The sequence below is a fragment of the Leopardus geoffroyi genome, chromosome C1 (genome assembly GCF_018350155.1).
Source record: "Leopardus geoffroyi isolate Oge1 chromosome C1, O.geoffroyi_Oge1_pat1.0, whole genome shotgun sequence".
Lineage (NCBI taxonomy): Eukaryota > Metazoa > Chordata > Mammalia > Carnivora > Felidae > Leopardus > Leopardus geoffroyi.
This window is the reverse complement of record NC_059328.1, coordinates 203,574,841-203,592,365: the sequence shown is the minus strand read 5'-3', so window position 1 is coordinate 203,592,365 and position 17,525 is coordinate 203,574,841. Positions and strand designations below refer to the sequence as shown.

The 17,525-nt window shown below is 55.7% G+C and overlaps 2 protein-coding genes and 1 long non-coding RNA gene across 9 annotated transcripts; 2 read left to right on the top strand and 1 right to left on the bottom strand.

Annotated features, from left to right (window-relative positions):
• Window positions 1-151: 151 nt before the first annotated feature.
• On the top strand, window positions 152-9,379 carry ATG9A (autophagy related 9A). 7 transcript variants are annotated; one of them, XM_045481324.1, is made up of 17 exons: window positions 153-316; window positions 594-778; window positions 1,303-1,360; window positions 1,758-1,889; window positions 2,011-2,054; window positions 2,606-2,670; window positions 3,478-3,639; window positions 3,809-3,950; window positions 4,178-4,926; window positions 5,011-5,164; window positions 5,270-5,449; window positions 5,832-6,080; window positions 6,292-6,470; window positions 6,576-6,693; window positions 7,478-7,700; window positions 7,891-8,036; window positions 8,298-9,379. In XM_045481324.1, exons 4-17 carry the CDS (start codon window positions 1,787-1,789, stop codon window positions 8,301-8,303), a joined length of 2,520 nt encoding a protein of 839 aa, XP_045337280.1. In that variant the 5' UTR covers window positions 153-316; window positions 594-778; window positions 1,303-1,360; window positions 1,758-1,786; the 3' UTR covers window positions 8,304-9,379. The 7 variants fall into 7 exon arrangements, with proteins under 7 accessions (XP_045337279.1, XP_045337280.1, XP_045337278.1 ...); XM_045481323.1 differs by lacking the exon at window positions 594-778 and having other exon boundaries at window positions 152-316; window positions 1,306-1,360; XM_045481322.1 differs by lacking the exon at window positions 594-778.
• Window positions 9,380-9,689: 310 nt separating this feature from the next.
• On the top strand, window positions 9,690-17,521 carry ABCB6 (ATP binding cassette subfamily B member 6 (Langereis blood group)). The gene is made up of 19 exons (XM_045481321.1): window positions 9,690-10,602; window positions 10,913-11,050; window positions 11,553-11,739; window positions 11,942-12,043; window positions 12,223-12,406; window positions 13,251-13,372; window positions 13,894-14,003; window positions 14,202-14,267; window positions 14,459-14,584; window positions 14,714-14,790; window positions 14,879-14,942; window positions 15,063-15,148; window positions 15,383-15,440; window positions 15,657-15,761; window positions 16,137-16,311; window positions 16,459-16,571; window positions 16,816-16,910; window positions 16,986-17,054; window positions 17,238-17,521. Exons 1-19 carry the CDS (start codon window positions 10,054-10,056, stop codon window positions 17,347-17,349), a joined length of 2,538 nt encoding a protein of 845 aa, XP_045337277.1. The 5' UTR covers window positions 9,690-10,053; the 3' UTR covers window positions 17,350-17,521.
• On the bottom strand, window positions 12,745-14,921 carry LOC123599501. The gene is made up of 2 exons (XR_006713169.1): window positions 14,813-14,921; window positions 12,745-13,911 (listed from the first exon to the last, which is right to left on the bottom strand). It is a non-coding gene; the product is annotated as an uncharacterized LOC123599501 (long non-coding RNA).
• Window positions 17,522-17,525: the final 4 nt, after the last annotated feature.

Sequence of the window (17,525 nt, the reverse complement as noted above, 5' to 3'; positions counted from 1 at the left end):
ACTCAGCCCCGCCCCACATAGGGCGCACTATTGGTCCTTGTACTGTCCAAGACCCACCTCGATCCTTTAGTCCCGCCTGCGAAGCCGAGAATTGGCCGTCATGCCGCCGCCCCCCACGCTCATTGGTCAGATTGGCTGCGGGTGACAGTGAGTGACAGGCGCCGGGCCTAGCGCTCTGGGTCCGGACGAGCCCAGCGGAGCCGACCGAGCCCCTGGAATCACTCGGGTCACGGTTCCTGAAGTGAAACGCGAGATCGGTTTACTGGAATCTCGGGGCCCGGGTTGGGCCTGACCGAGGGTGCCTGCGGAGCCCTAAGTGAGCTCATAGCGGGTAACGGGGGGAAGGGGCTCCGCGGGCGGGGCGGAGGCGCGCAGCCGGAATGTTTTGATGGCGGGGGCGCGCGGACGGGGGCGCGCGCGGGCGGCGGGGCCGCGCGCGAGGTTGTCCGCTGTTGGGAGCCGAGCCCTTGACCTGGCGCCGGGCGACCCTGGGGCGCACTGGGCTAGGGTCTTGGCGGCTGGGTGTGGGGAGGCAACCCAGCCCACTGGGGCGATCTGCTGTCGGACTGGCTCGATTCTTCCAACATCCGCAGGAACCTCTGAGCCCAGGCCCGGCCAGCCGGGGCTCCATGACCCTGGGTCCACACTGACCTGGTCAGTGGTGAGTTCCCTGAGGGCTTGGTCAGCTCCTTCTGACCCAGGGCTCTCACTAACCCAGGGAATCCCACTGGGGCCAGGCTGGGCCGTGTTCCAGGGCCCCAGGGTCTGCACCGACTGGGTGAGTGCTATCTAAACATGCCTGGCTCCAGGGACCTAGGGAACCCACACTTTGCCCAGGATCTGTGTCTACAGTGACCCAGTCAGGATTTCCCCTCCAGGAACTATGCCTGTCTGCTGGGTGCTGCTAGGGAACCAGGGGAAGGGGGTGATCAGAAAGGTCCTGTTCAGAAAGACCCTGTTCTTGGGTTTTGGATTTGGGGCTTTGAGGACCCTGAGAGGCCTGTAGAATATTCTGAGGCCGAGGTGGGGCGATGGAAAAACAGTCTGGAGGGGCTGCCTGACCTCAGGTCTGTACTGATCCAGACTTTACAGGTTCAACAAGCCACTTCTTGGGATGAGTTGGATGAGTGGCCCTGTATAGTACAACCAGAGGAAGGGCACATAGCCGTAGTGCCTCTTCCCCACTGCAGCCTCCCTGCCCCATGCTTGGCCTCCTCTTAGTTGAAGGTGGGTGGGCAGGGGGGTCGGGTTTCTTTCTGTCCCCAATCCCCACTCTCTGGGGCCTGACACCTTCTCCTCCAGCAGCTGCAGAGCCAGGGCATCAAGGGCTGGAGTGGAGCAGACGCTGTCCATGGAGCTGGTAGGGCCATGTGCTTATCTCAACCTTTGTTTACAAAATGCTTCCGAACTTCTAGTCTCTTGGGAGACCCGGGTTTCTCCTGGAGGGCAGAGGGAAGTCCCCTTATCGCCACTGAATAGAAGATGAAACAGCCCCTGCCCTCCAGCAAAGGGGCAGAGCCTGGCTTCAGACCGGCAAGACCTCAGTAGACACTCAGTAGAGGCTCTGGGAATGACTGACCTCCCAGTCCCTGAGCTTGCTGCTCTCCTTTGGTAACTACTCCTCTGCCTTTGAGCCAAGAAGACTGGTAGTGGAGACCAAGCCCAAGGATTCTTTCTCACTCTTTCTGGTCTCCTAGGCAGGACAGGAGACAAGCAGCACCAAAGTCTGAACCTGGATCTCTTTTCATTACCGGCAGGTGGACAAAGTGGACAGGGGGCGGTGGTGATGGCGCAGTTTGACACTGAATACCAGCGCCTTGAGGCCTCCTACAGTGATTCGCCCCCTGGGGAGGAGGACCTATTGGTGCACGTCCCTGAGGGGAGTAAATGTGAGTGCTTGGACACAACAAGGGCGCCAGGGCATGGGGAGAGAGTTGGTGGAGGAACACGGAGGGAACAAGGGGCTCATGTTCCTTCGGGGCTCTGACATCACTGCTCCTATGCCCACAGCACCTTGGCACCACATCGAAAACCTTGACCTCTTCTTCTCTCGAATATCCTTTGTGTCTCTGTGTTGGAGCTCTGGGAACTTTATCCCCTCCCTAAGCCAGGCCCCTCATGGGAAGTTGGGGTGGGTCTGATTCTAGTCTTTGGAAGGGAGGTGGAAGTTTTCTTAACACTGAAAGAGGCTGAGGAAATAACGATTGTTATAGATAATGATACCCCAGGTTTACCAAGAACTACATGCCTTTCACTTTGTGGTGTCAGTTTATAAGGAACCTCTTTAAAGGTGATCTTTCTTTTTGATGGGACGTTAATAACTCTAATAATATCTTTTGACTTATTCTGTGTCAGCTCTGTGTTAAATACTTTACGCATATTGTTTCATATCTAATAGTTCTATGAGACAGGTGTTATAAGACAGGTGCTATTATCTATGAGACAGGTACCACCGCAGACAAAAGTTTAGAGAGGGTAAGTAATTTTGGCCAGAGTCACACAGCTTGAAAGTCATGGAGCCAGGAGTTAAGTTCAGGTATGTGACACCAAAGTCTGTGCTCTTAACTGCTGTCTCTGTCAACCATATTTTTCTTGACAATTCTACGTTTATAATCTACACCAGAAGAATGGCTTCACTTGCATGCTCATCGGGGAGATCTTTGAGCTCATGTAAGTCTAAGAAGGGATGGTGATGTGGTGAAGGACTACATGTCAGTCTTTCCTTGAGCTCAGCCCTGGCCATTCCTGCCAAGGCGGCTCAGTCCTAGGCTCAAAACTCTGCAGACTCTCAGAATTCAGGGACTGGGTGTGGCACCAAAATTTCCAATCTCATTTTTTTTTTTTTTTAATCTCCCCTAAAAGGAATGCTTTCCAAGTCCTATCTCTTCCATGAAGAGAACTCAGACTTGATCATTTCATTAGAGCTCCAATGGAATGGGTATAGTTCAGTCTGGAGGTCTTAGAGATGCCTGCCACTTACTTAAGAAAAGTCTGTTGTTCTGCTTTGGTTAACAGCTTTAGAAGGCAAAGAGCTTTCTAAAAGGGAGGAGCCATATGGTTTTGCCAAAGGGAATGGGATTGGGAAACCTTCCTTCAATAAGAAAAGACTGTAAACCCCCTAAGGGCTTCTAAATACTATCTCAAAAGGAAATCAGGGATTGGGAAGAAGAAACCACAATCAGAAGATCTTTGAGAGTCTAGTAAGTGGTGGCAGAGATTACTACTGGTGAGAAAAGCCGGCTGATTGTGTGACGCCCTGAGGCTAAAAGGAAAAAGTAGTAGCTGGTTTGGGTCTTAGAAGGTCCCTGGGGCTGAGCAGTAAGGAGAGCCCCCTGGGAGTTCTCCAGCGCCTGCCTGTCCCTAGAGGCTGTTGTCTATAATCTCCTGCTGCTGCTTCCAGACTCTTCTCTTTCCCCACACTGTTTCACTGGTGCTTCTCTGGCTCCTGAACTGTGGCCCCTCTTCCCAACTCCCCAGGCAGTTCCTCTTTGTGGTTGCCTTCACCACCTTCCTGGTTAGCTGTGTGGATTATGACATCCTATTTGCCAACAAGATGGTGAACCATAGTCTTCACCCTACCGAGCCTGTCAAGGTCACTCTGCCAGATGCCTTTTTGCCTGCCCAGGTCTGTAGTGCAAGGTAAGGGCTGCCGAGTTCTGCTAACAGGTGGGGAATGGCATGGAATGTGAGGTAGTCACACATCCCCTAGAACGCAGACTCGGCCTCGCCACATCCTTCAGGATAGCATCGTGTCTCCCAAGACTCCTCAAGGGCCACCCCTCCTTCCTTCCTTTTTCCTCCCCACTAGGATTCAGGAAAATGGCTCCCTTATCACCATCCTGGTCATCGCTGCTGTATTCTGGATCCATCGGCTTATCAAGTTCATCTATAACATTTGCTGCTACTGGGAGATCCACTCCTTCTACCTGCATGCTCTGCGTATCCCCATGGTGAGACTGGGAAGTTGAGCGTTAGCACCACAGCCCAAGATGGCTTCTGTGGCTAGGGAAGGGTGGGGTGTATTCCTGGGCCTCGGGCATCCTCATCGTCACTGGTAGGTCAGGGAGTGTCTGCTTAAAGGCTCCGCGCAGCTAAGCATAGGACCTCACGGCTAATGCGGGGAAGGAGTCGGGGCAACAGCCCACCTTCCCTGCCTTGTCTCTCTCCCACCCTACAGTCTGCCCTTCCATACTGCACGTGGCAGGAAGTGCAGGCCCGAATCGTGCAGACCCAGAAAGAGCACCAGATCTGCATCCACAAGCGCGAGCTGACAGAGCTGGACATCTACCATCGCATCCTCCGTTTCCAGAACTACATGGTCGCGCTGGTTAACAAATCCCTCCTGCCTCTGCGCTTCCGCCTGCCCGGCCTTGGGGAGGCCGTCTTCTTCACCCGTGGCCTCAAGTACAACTTCGAGCTGATCCTCTTCTGGGGACCCGGCTCTCTGTTTCTCAATGAATGGAGCCTCAAGGCTGAGTACAAACGTGGGGGGCAACGGCTAGAGCTGGCCCAGCGCCTCAGCAACCGCATCCTGTGGATCGGCATCGCCAACTTCCTGCTGTGCCCCCTTATCCTCATCTGGCAGATCCTGTACGCCTTCTTCAGCTACGCCGAGGTGCTGAAGCGGGAGCCCGGGGCCCTGGGAGCACGTTGCTGGTCACTCTACGGCCGCTGCTACCTCCGCCACTTCAACGAGTTGGAGCATGAGCTGCAGTCCCGCCTCAACCGAGGCTACAAGCCCGCCTCCAAGTACATGAATTGCTTCTTGTCACCTCTGCTGACGCTGCTGGCCAAGAACGGCGCCTTCTTCGCTGGCTCCATCCTGGCCGTGCTTATTGCCCTCACCATCTACGACGAAGATGTGCTGGCTGTGGAACACGTCCTCACCACCGTCACACTCCTGGGGGTCACCGTGACCGTGTGCAGGTGGGCCAGGGGCAGCAGGCGGGAGCAAGCAGGCTAGCGTTCCCGGGAAAGGCTTGCCTCTCACGGGGACCCTGATCCCCCTAGGTCCTTTATCCCGGACCAGCACATGGTGTTCTGCCCTGAGCAGCTGCTCCGCGTGATCCTCGCTCATATCCACTACATGCCTGACCACTGGCAGGGTAATGCCCACCGCTCGCAGACCCGGGACGAGTTTGCCCAGCTCTTCCAGTACAAGGCAGTGAGTGGAGTTGGAGTTAGGGCCTGCTAGAGACTGGCTAATAGCTCGGTGGTAAGGGCTGGGATCCCTCCACCTCTCTTATGATCTGGGTCCCCTCCCTTTTAGGTGTTCATCTTGGAGGAATTACTGAGCCCCATTGTCACACCCCTGATCCTCATCTTCTGCCTGCGTCCACGGGCCCTGGAGATTATAGACTTCTTCCGCAATTTCACCGTAGAGGTCGTTGGTGTTGGAGATACCTGCTCCTTTGCTCAGATGGATGTTCGCCAGCATGGGCATCCCCAGGTACCGGGAGAGGATGGGCAGGTGGCCAGAGGCGATGCCGGCATTGTCTTTGGGCAAACTGAGCCAACGAATCACCACAAAAAGGCAGCCCTGCCTCTGGGCAGCCACGTGCCAGGGCACACACTGCTTGGTAAACCGGAGCTAGGGCTGGATTTTAGCCTTAAACTTGCACCTTTGGCCACGTTCCCTTGAGAAAGGCACAAACCGAGCAACTAGTCCAGCACGCGACTACTCCTGGGGTGGGGCACCGGGGCCCCTGGACAAAATACAGCAGCGCGTTGTGGTCCGTCCTCCAGGGGCACAGCCTCCCCTCTAGCAGGAAAGGTACAAAAAGGGTTCCCGTCAGAGGACAGTCCTGCTCACTGTAGCCTCCCTTGTGCAGTGGCTGTCCGGTGGGCAGACAGAGGCCTCAGTGTACCAGCAAGCTGAGGATGGGAAGACAGAGTTGTCCCTCATGCACTTTGCCATCACCAACCCCGGCTGGCAGCCACCACGTGAGAGCACGGCCTTCCTCGGCTTCCTCAAAGAGCAGGTTCAGCGGGACGGAGCGGCGGCTGGCCTTGCCCAAGGGGGTCTGCTCCCTGAAAATGCTCTCTTTACGTCCATCCAGTCCTTACAATCTGAGTCTGAGGTGTGTTCCTGGGGCCTGGGCGGTGACGGGCAGCGTATGCTCCAGGTGCTGGGAGTTGAGGACTGGACGTGGGGTGGAAGGGCGTACCTACCCTATCGGTTTCCTTCTGTCTGTTAAGTCTATTCCACTGAGTCCTGACACCCAGGATACTGGGGGACCCCGCAGCCTCCCTCCTGCCCTGGGAAGTCTACCCACCCGTTTTCTTTCACAGCCACTGAGCCTTATTGCAAATGTGGTAGCCGGCTCCTCCTGCCGGGGCCCCCCACTGCCCAGAGACCTTCAAGGCTCCAGGCACAGGGCTGAGGTCGCCTCTGCCCTGCGCTCCTTCTCCCCTCTGCACCCGGGTCAGGTCCCCACGGGCCGAGCCCCCAGCACCATGACAGGCTCTGGGTGAGTAGAGGTGGGCCGCGATGGGAGGACTTGGGAATAGACGCCAGCAACTTCTGTGGGTCAGAAATGTTGACGGCTGCTGTCTGTCTGTGCTGGGAGGGACAGGGTGGATGCCAGGACAGCCAGCTCCGGGAGCAGCGTGTGGGAAGGACAGCTGCAGAGCCTGGTGCTGTCGGAATACGCGTCCACCGAGATGAGCCTGCATGCCCTCTATATGCACCAGGTGAGTGGGCAGGAAGGGGCCGAGCCATGGGATCCAGGTGGCCGCTGAAAAAGAGAGGGTTTGGGGTGTGGAAAAGCAAGACCTGGGCTCAGAACCCTTCTCTGCCTTTTACCCGCTCTGTAATCTCCATTCCCGCATATACCCTTTTACTATCCTTTTTAGCCAAGCTTACTTTCATCCAGCGCCTTTACCCGCTTTTTCCCTTGCCAAGAATCCACTTCCCTGAGATATGCGTATGGCTCCCCCGTTCTCTTTATTCGCATATCTGTTCTTACCTCCTCCGTGAGACCATCTCTGGCCACCCTGACTAAAAGCCTCCCTTGGCCACTCTCCTAAACCTTCCTGCTCTGTTTTTCTCCATAGCTTCTATCTGACATGTTGTATTTTTCCCCCTCTTTATTTTATTGTCTATAACCCCACCCCATCCCCCAGTATATAAGCCATACAGGGCTGGGATTTTTGTCTGTTTTGTTCACCGCTGTAGTCCCAGCACCTAAAAAAGTGCCTGGCACTTAGATGCGCAACCCATCTGTTCTTGACTTACATGACTACACAAAGTGAGGGTCATTACAGCTCTTACATTACACACAGATTTGTTCCAGGGACCTGCGGAGAATTTAACCTGTAAGATGTCATATGTGTGTTAACACACGGTTAACATGATGGTTACTCTGGGTTAGTGATTCTGGGTGGGGTGGTAAAAATGGGAACTGGGGGATACCATGGTGGGGGGCAGCTGTTTCAGACATCCTGTCCCCAACTAATGAGCCCCCCCACTTTTCAGCTCCACAAGCAGCAGGCCCAGGCCGAACCCGAGCGGCACGTGTGGCACCGCCGGGAGAGCGATGAGAGTGGGGAGAGTGCCCCTGAAGAGGGGGGAGAGGGCTCCCGGGCCCCCCAGCCTATCCCCCGCTCTGCCAGCTATCCCTGTGCTACACCCCGGCCTGGAGCACCTGAGACCACCGCCCTGCAGGGGGGCTTCCAGAGGCGTTACGGGGGCATCACAGGTATCCAATGGCGGTTCAGGAGGACACAGAGCCTTGGGGGAAGGGTGGCTCTTTCCGAAGCCTCTTGGGGAGGAAAGAGGTCAGAGCATTCAGGCCCAAAGAGACTAACCCTCACCTCCACCCCGCATAGAACCTTTCTCCACATTTCTGTTTGGGCTAATTCTAAGGGTATGTTTACTTTTGTCTCTAGATCCTGGCACAGTACCCCGGGCTGCCTCTCACTTCTCTCGGCTGCCCCTTGGAGGGTGGGCTGAAGATGGACAGTCAGCATCAAGGCACCCAGAGCCTGTGCCCGAGGAGGGCTCGGAGGACGAGCTTCCCCCACAGGTGCACAAGGTAAGGGCTCCAGGACCCGAGAACAACTACCAGAAGTAGTAACTTCCAGGCTGAGGTCCAAGTCCCATGTGAGAGAAGGCAGCCCTCTCGTACAGAGATGCTGCTTCTCCCCTCCAACATACACTCCCGTTTTCTTCCCTCACCTACTCTGAAATCAATTTCTGAAGGAATCAAGCTTTCCTTTTCCTTTATCTCTAGGCTTTATTTGGGTCAGCAGCTAGCTAAAGACTATATCCACTACTAACCCTTTTCTCTCCACAGGTGTAGGCAAGGCTGAGGAAGGTCCCTGTGTCCCAGGATGGAGGCCACTGTTGCCCTGCCATCCCATCCTCCCGCCACGGAGGGCTTCTCTGAGTGTCGCCCGGCTCCACGTGTGTGGTGTTTGTGTGTCCGTGCCCGGCCAAGGGAGGTGCCAACGCTGGGCTTGCCACAGCCCCAGGAGAGAAATTGGGGGCCTAGGAACCAAGGCACACAGGACTCTAGCCTCATTCCCAGGACCCCCCCCCCCCTTGGCTCAGAGTGTGGTGCTAGAAACTGGTCCCCAGCCCAGCCCCAGTACTGCCACCTTCGCACCTGCCCCTGCAAGTCTCCAGAGGACTGCCCATCACAGAAGCTGCCAAGCAGGGAGCACCTGTGCCAACTGTGGAGTGGGGAGGTTGGGTCTGGACCCTCAACGTCTGCAGCCTCCCTCCCTCCACCCTGAACAGATGAGCAGCTCAGGCTGTGGCCCTTACCTCACCCCCACTTCTCTCCCAGTGCTGCAGCCTGCTCACTTCGCTCCTGCTTCCCGCACATTACTGGCGTGTATGCCGCTTGCTCCCGTTCTGTTCGCTTGCTCCCGTTCTGTTCAGCTTTTGCTTTGCACTGGTGTGGAGGCCCTAGCTCCCAGCTCCCCTCGTGCTATCTTTTGACACTAAGAAGGAAGGTTTCTAAATTGCAGGAGCAGGATAGAAATTATTTGCTGCCCTCTCCCACTTTTAGGATGGGCCCCTGGGAGACTGAGGCCATCCTGGCCCCCATTGCTGCTTATTGTACCCCTTTACCGCCTGCACTTGGGACGGACTGGGCTGGAGTGTGCCCTTGGCTGTCTACCTCCCAGCAAGAGAGCTCTGGCCTGTCTCCCGCTGACCCCTAGAGGGGGATGGAGGCGCGACAGGAGGCCTTCGCCCTAGGCTTTGAGCTGCCGCGTTGCATGCTGGGATTCAGCTCCTACTCTCCGCCCCGCGCCTCGCCCAGGTCTGGTCCGCTGCGGGTGTGGTGAACCGCGCTGCCTGAGCTCGCAGCGGAAGGAGTAGGAACTGTGTACAGCTTGATAACCCTTAATAAAAAAAAAGGGACTTTGACCAGGTCTTGGCTTGTTTTCTCGCGCGGCTAGGATTCTGAGAACGAGTGGGTTGCGTCTGATCCCCCAGGTGGCTGGGGCCCTATAGGAAAGTGGGCCTATGCCGTCACTCAGCTAAACCGAGCCAGCGTGCTAGCAAAAGGGCCATTTCCTAGCCATGGTTCCGTGGAGGTCAAGGTCTCCCGCTGGACGTGCGGTCAGATTTCGCGCCCTGCGCACGTGACCAGCCCGACTCCGCCCCTGTATTTTGCCTTTCCCGCGTGCACCTTAACTCCCGGCCCCTTCAGGGAGCTTGGCCAATGGGGACCCTAGGTAGGGGCTGAGGCCGCCCCCCGGTGGGCAGGGCTGCTGCGCCAGAGCCGCTCCAGTCAGATGCTCAACATTCCTTTGGGCCCGGACTTGGCAGGAGGGTCCTGCCTGGGCTGCGAGCGAGGGGCGGACGGACTGCCGAAGACGGCGTACGTGCCCTGCGTGAGTGCGTGTCGGCGGCGCGTGCGCGAAGAGAGTGGGTAGTGTGGCCGGACCCACGTGTGTCCCTGCCCGAGAGGCCCGCGGCTTGGCGCCCCTTGTCTCCATGACCCGAGACACCCTGGCATTCGCGTCCCGCCCTGAGCAGCCGGTCCCGTTCTCCCTTCCCGCAGTCCCCGCAGCCTCGGCCGGCGGCCACGCATTACCATGGTGACTGTGGGCAATTACTGCGAGGCCGAAGGGCCCGTGGGCCCGGCCTGGGAGAAGGGTGGCCTTAGTCCCTGCTTCTTCTTCACGGTTGTGCCCTCGATACTGATGGCCCTGGGGGCTCTGGCCTTGGTGCTAGCCCTTACCTGCAAGCGTCGGGAGTGGCCAGCTGGCTCCCGTGAGCTGTCTTGGAGCGCCGGCCCCCTTGTCCTTCCTTATGGGCTGCAGCTACTTCTGGCTACACTCCAGGTGACGCTGCCCCTAGCTACCCTGGTTGGCCGGGTGGGCACTACTGGGGGAGCCCCGCTGCCAGGCTACCTACTAGTGGCTTCCATATTTGGGACTTTGGCCAGCGCCTGTGGCCTGGGGCTGCTGGTGGTGGAACGCAATCAGGCCTGGCAAAGGCTAGCAATGGGCATCTGGATCGAGTTCAGGCACAGCTTGGGTCTCCTGCTCCTGTGGACTGTGGCGTTTGCAGCTGAGAACTTGGCCCTTGTGTCTTGGAACAGCCCACAGTGGTGGTGGGCAAGGGCAGACTTGAGCCAGAAGGTAAGGGACTTTGTGGGGAATGGAGAATCATGAGTGGCAAGGGCTGGGGAGAAAGACAGAATGTCTAGTCACACTGGCTCCACACTTTGGGATGCCTCTAAGGGAAAAAGGAGGAGGCCTGCTTGGCAGGTTGCTGATAGCCAGCTGGTGGGGTGTGTCTGTGCTGAGTCACTCTACATTTTTTTAAAGCCTGTTTGATGCTGGGCCCCTGAGCTGGGTGTGTGCCCTGCCCCATTCCCTAGCCCTGTTCTAAGTGGTAACAATGGCATTTTGGCCTTCCTTGATGCTCTCCCTACGCGTTTCATTCTAGGTCCAATTTAGCCTATGGGTGCTGCGGTATGTGGTCTCTGGAGGGCTTTTTATCCTGGGACTCTGGGCCCCTGGACTTCGTCCCCAGTCCTACGCCTTGAAGGTTAATGAAGAAGATCAAGATGTAGAGAGGTCCCAGGTACACCTGAATTTCTGAACCTTAGGGCCTGTCTTAGTTTCATTGCCTGTCATCCTTTTTTGCCACCATAATACTTCTTTCTGAAATCTCAGTTTATGCCACCCGAGGCTTTCTGACCTCATCAGGAATCATTTGGGGTCTAAGATAACTGGAAGCTGTAGTCCCATACATTTTCCCTAGAGGGGTTTGGCTAGGGCACTTCCCTTTTTTTTTTTTTTTTTTATTAATGTTGACTTATTTATTTTGAGAGAGTGTGTGTGCGAATGGGAAAGGAGCAGAGAGAGAGAGAGAGAGAGAGAGAGAGAGAGAATCCTAAGCAGGCTCCAGGCTCTGTGCTGTGAGTACAGAGCCCAATGTGGGGTTTGATCTTATGAACTGTGAGATCATGACCTGAGCCGAAATCAAGAATCTAGTCACTTAACCGACTGAGCCACTCAGGTGCCTCTAGGGCACTTCTCTCTGATTTCTGAGCTCTCCTCCCCTATGTGTTTTACATTCCTAGGTTCAGTCAACAGAGGAAGCACCAGGCTCTACCTGGCGAGACCTTGGCAGGAAGCTCCGCCTACTGAGTGGCTATCTGTGGCCTGGAGGGAGTCCAGCTCTGCAGCTTGTTGTGCTCATCTGCCTGGGACTCATGGGATTGGAACGGGGGCTGAACGTATTGGTCCCCATCTTCTACAGGAACATAGGTGAGGGGGGAAGGAGTGCCAGCTCAGCTCTTTCTCGTCCTTTATTCGGCCTGGTGAGGGGTGGGGGCCCAAACCTAGGAAGGTGGGACAGTGTTAGGAGCTGGATAATCAGAAAGAGGCTGTGGCTGGTGCCCGGATCGGTTTCTTCTGAAGAGTGTCCTGGGGGCCATAAGTGGCCTCTGACTTATTTTCTCCACCATAGTGAACTTGTTGACTGAGAAGGCACCTTGGAGTTCCCTGGCCTGGACTGTTATCACCTATGTCTTCCTCAAGTTCCTCCAGGGCGGTGGCACTGGCAGCACAGGTATGAGGGATTCTGCTATCCCCCTGGCTGGTATTGGTCCCTCCCTGCCTTCCTCCCCCAAGCATCCCTCCCCTGGCCCCTTGGGGCTCCTTGGGGTTCTCAGACTTTTCATGTCTGGGTACTGGGCCGATGTCATTTGGCCCCTAAGCTCTACTGAGGCCCCCCCTGGCTCCCCCCAGGCTTTGTGAGCAACTTGCGCACGTTCCTGTGGATCCGGGTGCAGCAGTTCACATCGCGACAGGTGCAGCTGCGCCTCTTCTCCCACCTGCATGAGCTCTCGCTGCGCTGGCACCTGGGGCGCCGAACGGGGGAAGTGCTACGGATTGTAGACCGGGGCACGTCCAGCGTCACAGGGCTGCTCAGGTGCCAGGCCAGTGGAAATGGAGTGTGGGAGGGTGGGGCTGGAGACACAGGAATGAAGGGGCTGTCCAGAGAAAGCACCCAGCTTCAGCTGCCTCTCCGTCCTTTTTTTTTTTTTTTGACTTCAAGATTAGCATGCACCTGCTCTCATAATAAGACAAATAAAATGGAGCAAATACCTTATGTAATATCTTATAAATTTTACTTCTCCAAAGGTTCCCACTCCATCTAGTATGTTGAGTTCTGCTTTTTACATGTTCACACGTATATGTGGAGACTCACAGCACTAATATGATATTGGGGAGGGTTCTCATAAAACAAGCAGTATCATGACATAGGTGTCATTCTTAGAGTTGCTTTATTAATAAGACATTAGAGAGATATATTCTTACTATGCATGAAGCTCCCTCTCATTCATTCTAATTGACATGGCATTCTGTGCTTGGGGCAGGTACAGTTTACTTAGCCACCCACCTCTTGAGGGTTAGTTAGCTTGATTCTGGTCTGTTGCTATTGAAAAAGAAAACACTAGGGTGCCTGGGTGGCTCGGTTGGCTGAGCATCTGACTTCGCTCGGGTCATGATAACTCGGTTCGTGAGTTTGAGCCCCACGTCGGACTTTGCACTGATAGTGCGAAGCCTGCTTTGAATTCTCTGTCTCCCTCTCCCTCTGCCCCATCCCGACTCATGCACGAATGTGCGTGCGTGCACTCTCTCTCTCTGTCTTGAAGATAAATAAACGTTTAAAAGAAAAAAGAAAAAGAAAACACCACGCTGAAATTCCTGGAGGCAGAGTTGCTGGCTCTAAGCCCCTAAACCTTTCTTTGTCACTTGACTTGCCCTCCTAGCTACCTGGTGTTCAACGTCCTCCCCACCCTGGCTGACATCACCATTGGCATCATCTACTTCAGCATGTTCTTCAACGCCTGGTTTGGCCTCATTGTGTTCCTGTGCATGAGTCTTTACCTCAGTGAGTGCTGCTTGGTGAAGGCGTCTCCCGGAACTATGCCAGGGACTCCCTTGGGCATGAGTCCTGCCCCCACTCAGGTGGCCCACCACGGGGAGGTTGTAGATCAGTGGACTTGAATAAGCTCCTGCTGCTCCCCAACATGATGGGTTGGCCTCCTCCTCTGCCAGGGGAACCTTAGCTCAGCCTGGATGGAGGGCCAGGGAAGGGCATCCTGGTCACATTAGGGGCTTGCTGTGGGTACAGGGCAAGGAGAAACCTCATTTGTGTAACCAGATGCAGCTTGGCTTCACTTGGCCACCAATGAAGCATTTTCACACGCAAGGCTTTGCATAGGCTGCAAAGGTGTCTCTGTCACAGCCCCTTCCCTCAGGGAGCTTAGTGCTCTTTCCCTTTGGGAATCTGGGTCCCTGGCCTGTAGTACAGGGTTCACGTGTATGTGGCAGATAGCAGACATCCTCTTGTGGTCTCTGGTTTGGGGTGATGTCTTGATCGCTTCTCCCTCCTCCTCCTGTCCCTCGCAGTCCTGACCATTGTGGTCACTGAGTGGAGAACAAAGTTTCGACGTGCTATGAACCTACAGGAAAATGCCACCCGGGCACGAGCCGTGGACTCTTTACTAAACTTTGAGACGGTAAGGAAGGCCTCGGTGGCAGTAGCGTGAGGCACAGTGGCTGGTGGAGCAGCGTGTCTGGGACCGGCGGGGCTGCTAGGGAGCTGGGAGGGGGGGGGTGCTGTTTAAAATGAGGAAGGGGGGATTGGGGACCTGGAGGAAATAACCCAGGTGTAAATGCTGCAGCCACGTCTTACAACCGTGGTTTGAATTCATCAGGTGAAGTATTATAACGCGGAAGGTTACGAAGTGGACCGCTATCGAGAGGCCATTATCAACTATCAGGTGAGGATGCTAGTTTGAGGCCTGCCGAGAGCAATGGCCTAGCCTCGCGGAATTGCCAGGGCCAAGAGGAGTACGGTTCTGGCTGAAAATTTGAGGTTGAAGATGCCTGGGCCCAGGTTTGGATTTGGTGAGAGTGTATATGTGACATCCTCCCCCACCCCGCTAACCCCTGCCCCGTATTATTGCCCCAGGATTTGGAGTGGAAGTCAAATGCTTCACTGGTTTTACTAAATCAGACCCAGAATCTGGTGATTGGACTTGGGCTCCTTGCTGGCTCCCTGCTTTGCGCGTACTTTGTCAGTGAGCAGAAGCTACAGGTCAGAGAATTGTGCTGGGGACAGGGCAGAGGGCCTATGTCTGGGCCCCCAGGTTCCTGGGTGGGAAGCGGGAAGGTGACAGCCTGAAGGCCTTCTGTGACTCTGCACTTCTCTGTGGATCTTCACAAGGTTGGGGACTTTGTGCTGTTTGGCACCTACATCATCCAGCTGTACATGCCCCTCAACTGGTTTGGCACCTACTACAGGTAACTGATCTCCCACCCTCACCTGTTGAGGATGCACAGTTCTTTCCCCAGCTCCTCAGAGGAGCCCCAGCCAGCACTGTTTTTGCAGGATGATCCAGACAAACTTCATCGACATGGAGAACATGTTCGACCTGCTGAAAGAGAAGGCAGAAGTGAGTGAAGTGGGGGGGGTTGGGGGGTGTGTGTGGGGAAGTGGGAGCCCACATGGTGTTCCTGGTGTCTGGAGAGTACCAGACCTGTAATGGCAACATGCCTGGGTCCCACTCTCCCAGGTGAAGGACCTTCCTGGAGCAGGGCCCCTGCGTTTCCAGAAGGGCCAGATAGAATTTGAGAATGTGCACTTCAGCTATACCAGTGGGTGAGCCCCCCTTTTGCCATCTCACAGCCCCCTTTCCCACCGTCCATATGCAATCTTGTCCCCATTCCCCACCCTCCCCATCCCCACCCCCACGCCATCCCTGCTTCTCAGCCCACCACTGCCTAGAAAGAGAGCCTGAGCAGGGGAGGGGCAGGGCCCGGTAGCAGCTCTGCTGATGGAAGGGGGCACTGGGAGTGCAGCAGGCCTGCTGACCATGCCCACCCTTCCTTGCAGGCGAGAAACCCTACAGGATGTGTCCTTCACTGTCATGCCTGGACAGACACTGGCCCTGGTGAGAGGAGACCCAGCCCCTTGGCCCAGACTCCTTGAGTTTCCCTATTGCGGTGCTCGTGGAAATTTATGACCCAGGCTGTGGAGTCAGAATCCTGTCACAGTGGGCCACAGGCTTGAATGTAGCAGCCTCCACGGACATTGGTGGCTTCTTGGAGAGCAAGCCTTAAAAGCCAGTGGGCCTGAAAATATTTTCCTTCTGTTTCCAATGCAACAGGTGGGCCCATCTGGAGCAGGGAAGAGCACAGTATTGCGCCTGCTGTTCCGCTTCTATGACCTCAGCTCTGGCTGCATCCGAATAGATGGGCAGGACATTTCCCAGGTAAGGTTGCTCGGGAGGAGTTTGTGATTTAGGGGCCTGTGTGTGAAAGAATAGCGTTCTGTGAAGTGCTGGCCACTCTCCAGGGAGAGAAGGAGATGTCACCCCTGCAGAAAGCTGCAGCAAGAGACCTCAGCATTCTTGGCATTCCGTGGCCTATCCAAGTGAAGTAGTCATGAGCGTAAAAAGCGTATTTTCTCTTTGTAGACAGGGAAACAGACTCGGGAAGGTCGAGTGATTTGCCCCCACAGCTAGAATTATTTGGGGGGCTGGTGACAGGGTTCCTGTACCTCATCCCATGTGCTTCCCTCCAGTCCGTCCTATCTCCCGGGCCTGGGGCAGTCTCACAGGCTGAGGCATATGGTCTCTTGGCCCCAGGTGACCCAGATCTCCCTCCGGTCTCACATTGGAGTCGTGCCCCAGGACACCGTCCTCTTCAATGACACCGTCGCCAACAATATCCGCTATGGCTGCATCACAGCCGGGGACGAGGAGGTGGTGGCTGCTGCTCAGGCCGCGGGCATCCATGACACCATCCTGGCTTTCCCTGAAGGTGAGCTTCCCTGCAGAGTCCGTGCCCTGCCTGATTGAGTCCTGCTGTCCCCACCCCCCCGACCTCTGTTCCATCCCTTCCTGCCCGTCTGGTCACAGAAACCAAGTTTATTATGTGTGACTTGAGGGAGGTGGGCGATATTCACAGGATACGAGACGCAGGTGGGCGAGCGGGGACTGAAGCTGAGTGGTGGGGAGAAGCAGCGTGTGGCCATTGCTCGCACCATTCTCAAGGCTCCAGACATCATTCTGCTGGACGAGGTGAGAACCCTGGGCAGCCCAGTCTCCTCCTTCCTCCTTTGCCTGTGGCCAGGCCATTCCTGGTGGGCAGTTTTCCCTCACGGATAGATCTCATGAATCCCGGCTTCATAAAAACACCTTATGGTTCTCAAGTGCAGACAGATTCTTTTTGATTCCCGAGGCCTCCCTCAGCTAGCAGCTTGGCATCCTCCTTCCATGGGGATTTGGGGTGGCAGGGGCAGGTTTACACAGATCCTCTCTGTAGGCAACATCGGCGCTGGATACGTCTAATGAGAGGGCCATCCAGGCTTCTCTGGCCAAAGTCTGTGCCAACCGCACCACCATCGTAGTAGCACACAGGTACAGGACCGGGGCAGCAGGCGGCGGGGGGCCCACTCGTGTTGTGTGGTGCATAACCCAGTTCTGATTTCTCAGGCTCTCAACTGTGGTTGATGCCGACCAGATCCTCGTCTTCAAGGATGGCTGCATTGTGGAGAGAGGACGGTAAGGAACACAGCAGGATGAATAAGGCAGGGCCTCTGAATTGGGGGCCCCAGGAAAAGGTGAAATCCCAGGAGTTTCTGAAAGGGATCTCCCTTGCCAATCTTACTCATCTCTGTGGGCTGCTGGTGAGGACTCTTGGGGTTGAACGGATAGCTGGGACCTACACTTTCCACTTTGCCCCAGGCACGAGGCTCTGTTGTCCCGAGGTGGGGTGTATGCGGAGATGTGGCAGCTGCAGCAGCGGGGACAGGAAGAAGTCTCTGAAGACACCAAATCCCAGACTGAGACACAGTGACAAGAGTTGTGGCCACTTCCCTCCAAGAGGAAAACTCAGAAGGGAATAAGATGTATCCCTTTTCCCAGTATATTTCATGCTGGGGTTGGGGTATGGTGCTAGCTATAGTGAGAGCAAAGAACCTTTCAGAAAAGCACTTTTTGGGGAAATAAAAGTGTGGACTATGCCAGGATCCT

Excerpts from the sequence above, each read along its gene's own strand:
- ATG9A (XM_045481323.1), top strand. The coding sequence starts at position 1,787 with ATGGCGCAGTTTGACACTGAATACCAGCGCCTTGAGGCCTCCTACAGT. Across the intron at positions 2,671-3,477 it reads GGGGAGATCTTTGAGCTCAT|GCAGTTCCTCTTTGTGGTTG; the intron begins GTAAGTCTAAGA and ends CCAACTCCCCAG. Across the intron at positions 6,081-6,291 it reads CCTTACAATCTGAGTCTGAG|CCACTGAGCCTTATTGCAAA; the intron begins GTGTGTTCCTGG and ends TTTCTTTCACAG.
- ABCB6 (XM_045481321.1), top strand. The coding sequence starts at position 10,054 with ATGGTGACTGTGGGCAATTACTGCGAGGCCGAAGGGCCCGTGGGCCCG. Across the intron at positions 11,740-11,941 it reads CATCTTCTACAGGAACATAG|TGAACTTGTTGACTGAGAAG; the intron begins GTGAGGGGGGAA and ends TCTCCACCATAG. Across the intron at positions 16,911-16,985 it reads ACCATCGTAGTAGCACACAG|GCTCTCAACTGTGGTTGATG; the intron begins GTACAGGACCGG and ends CTGATTTCTCAG.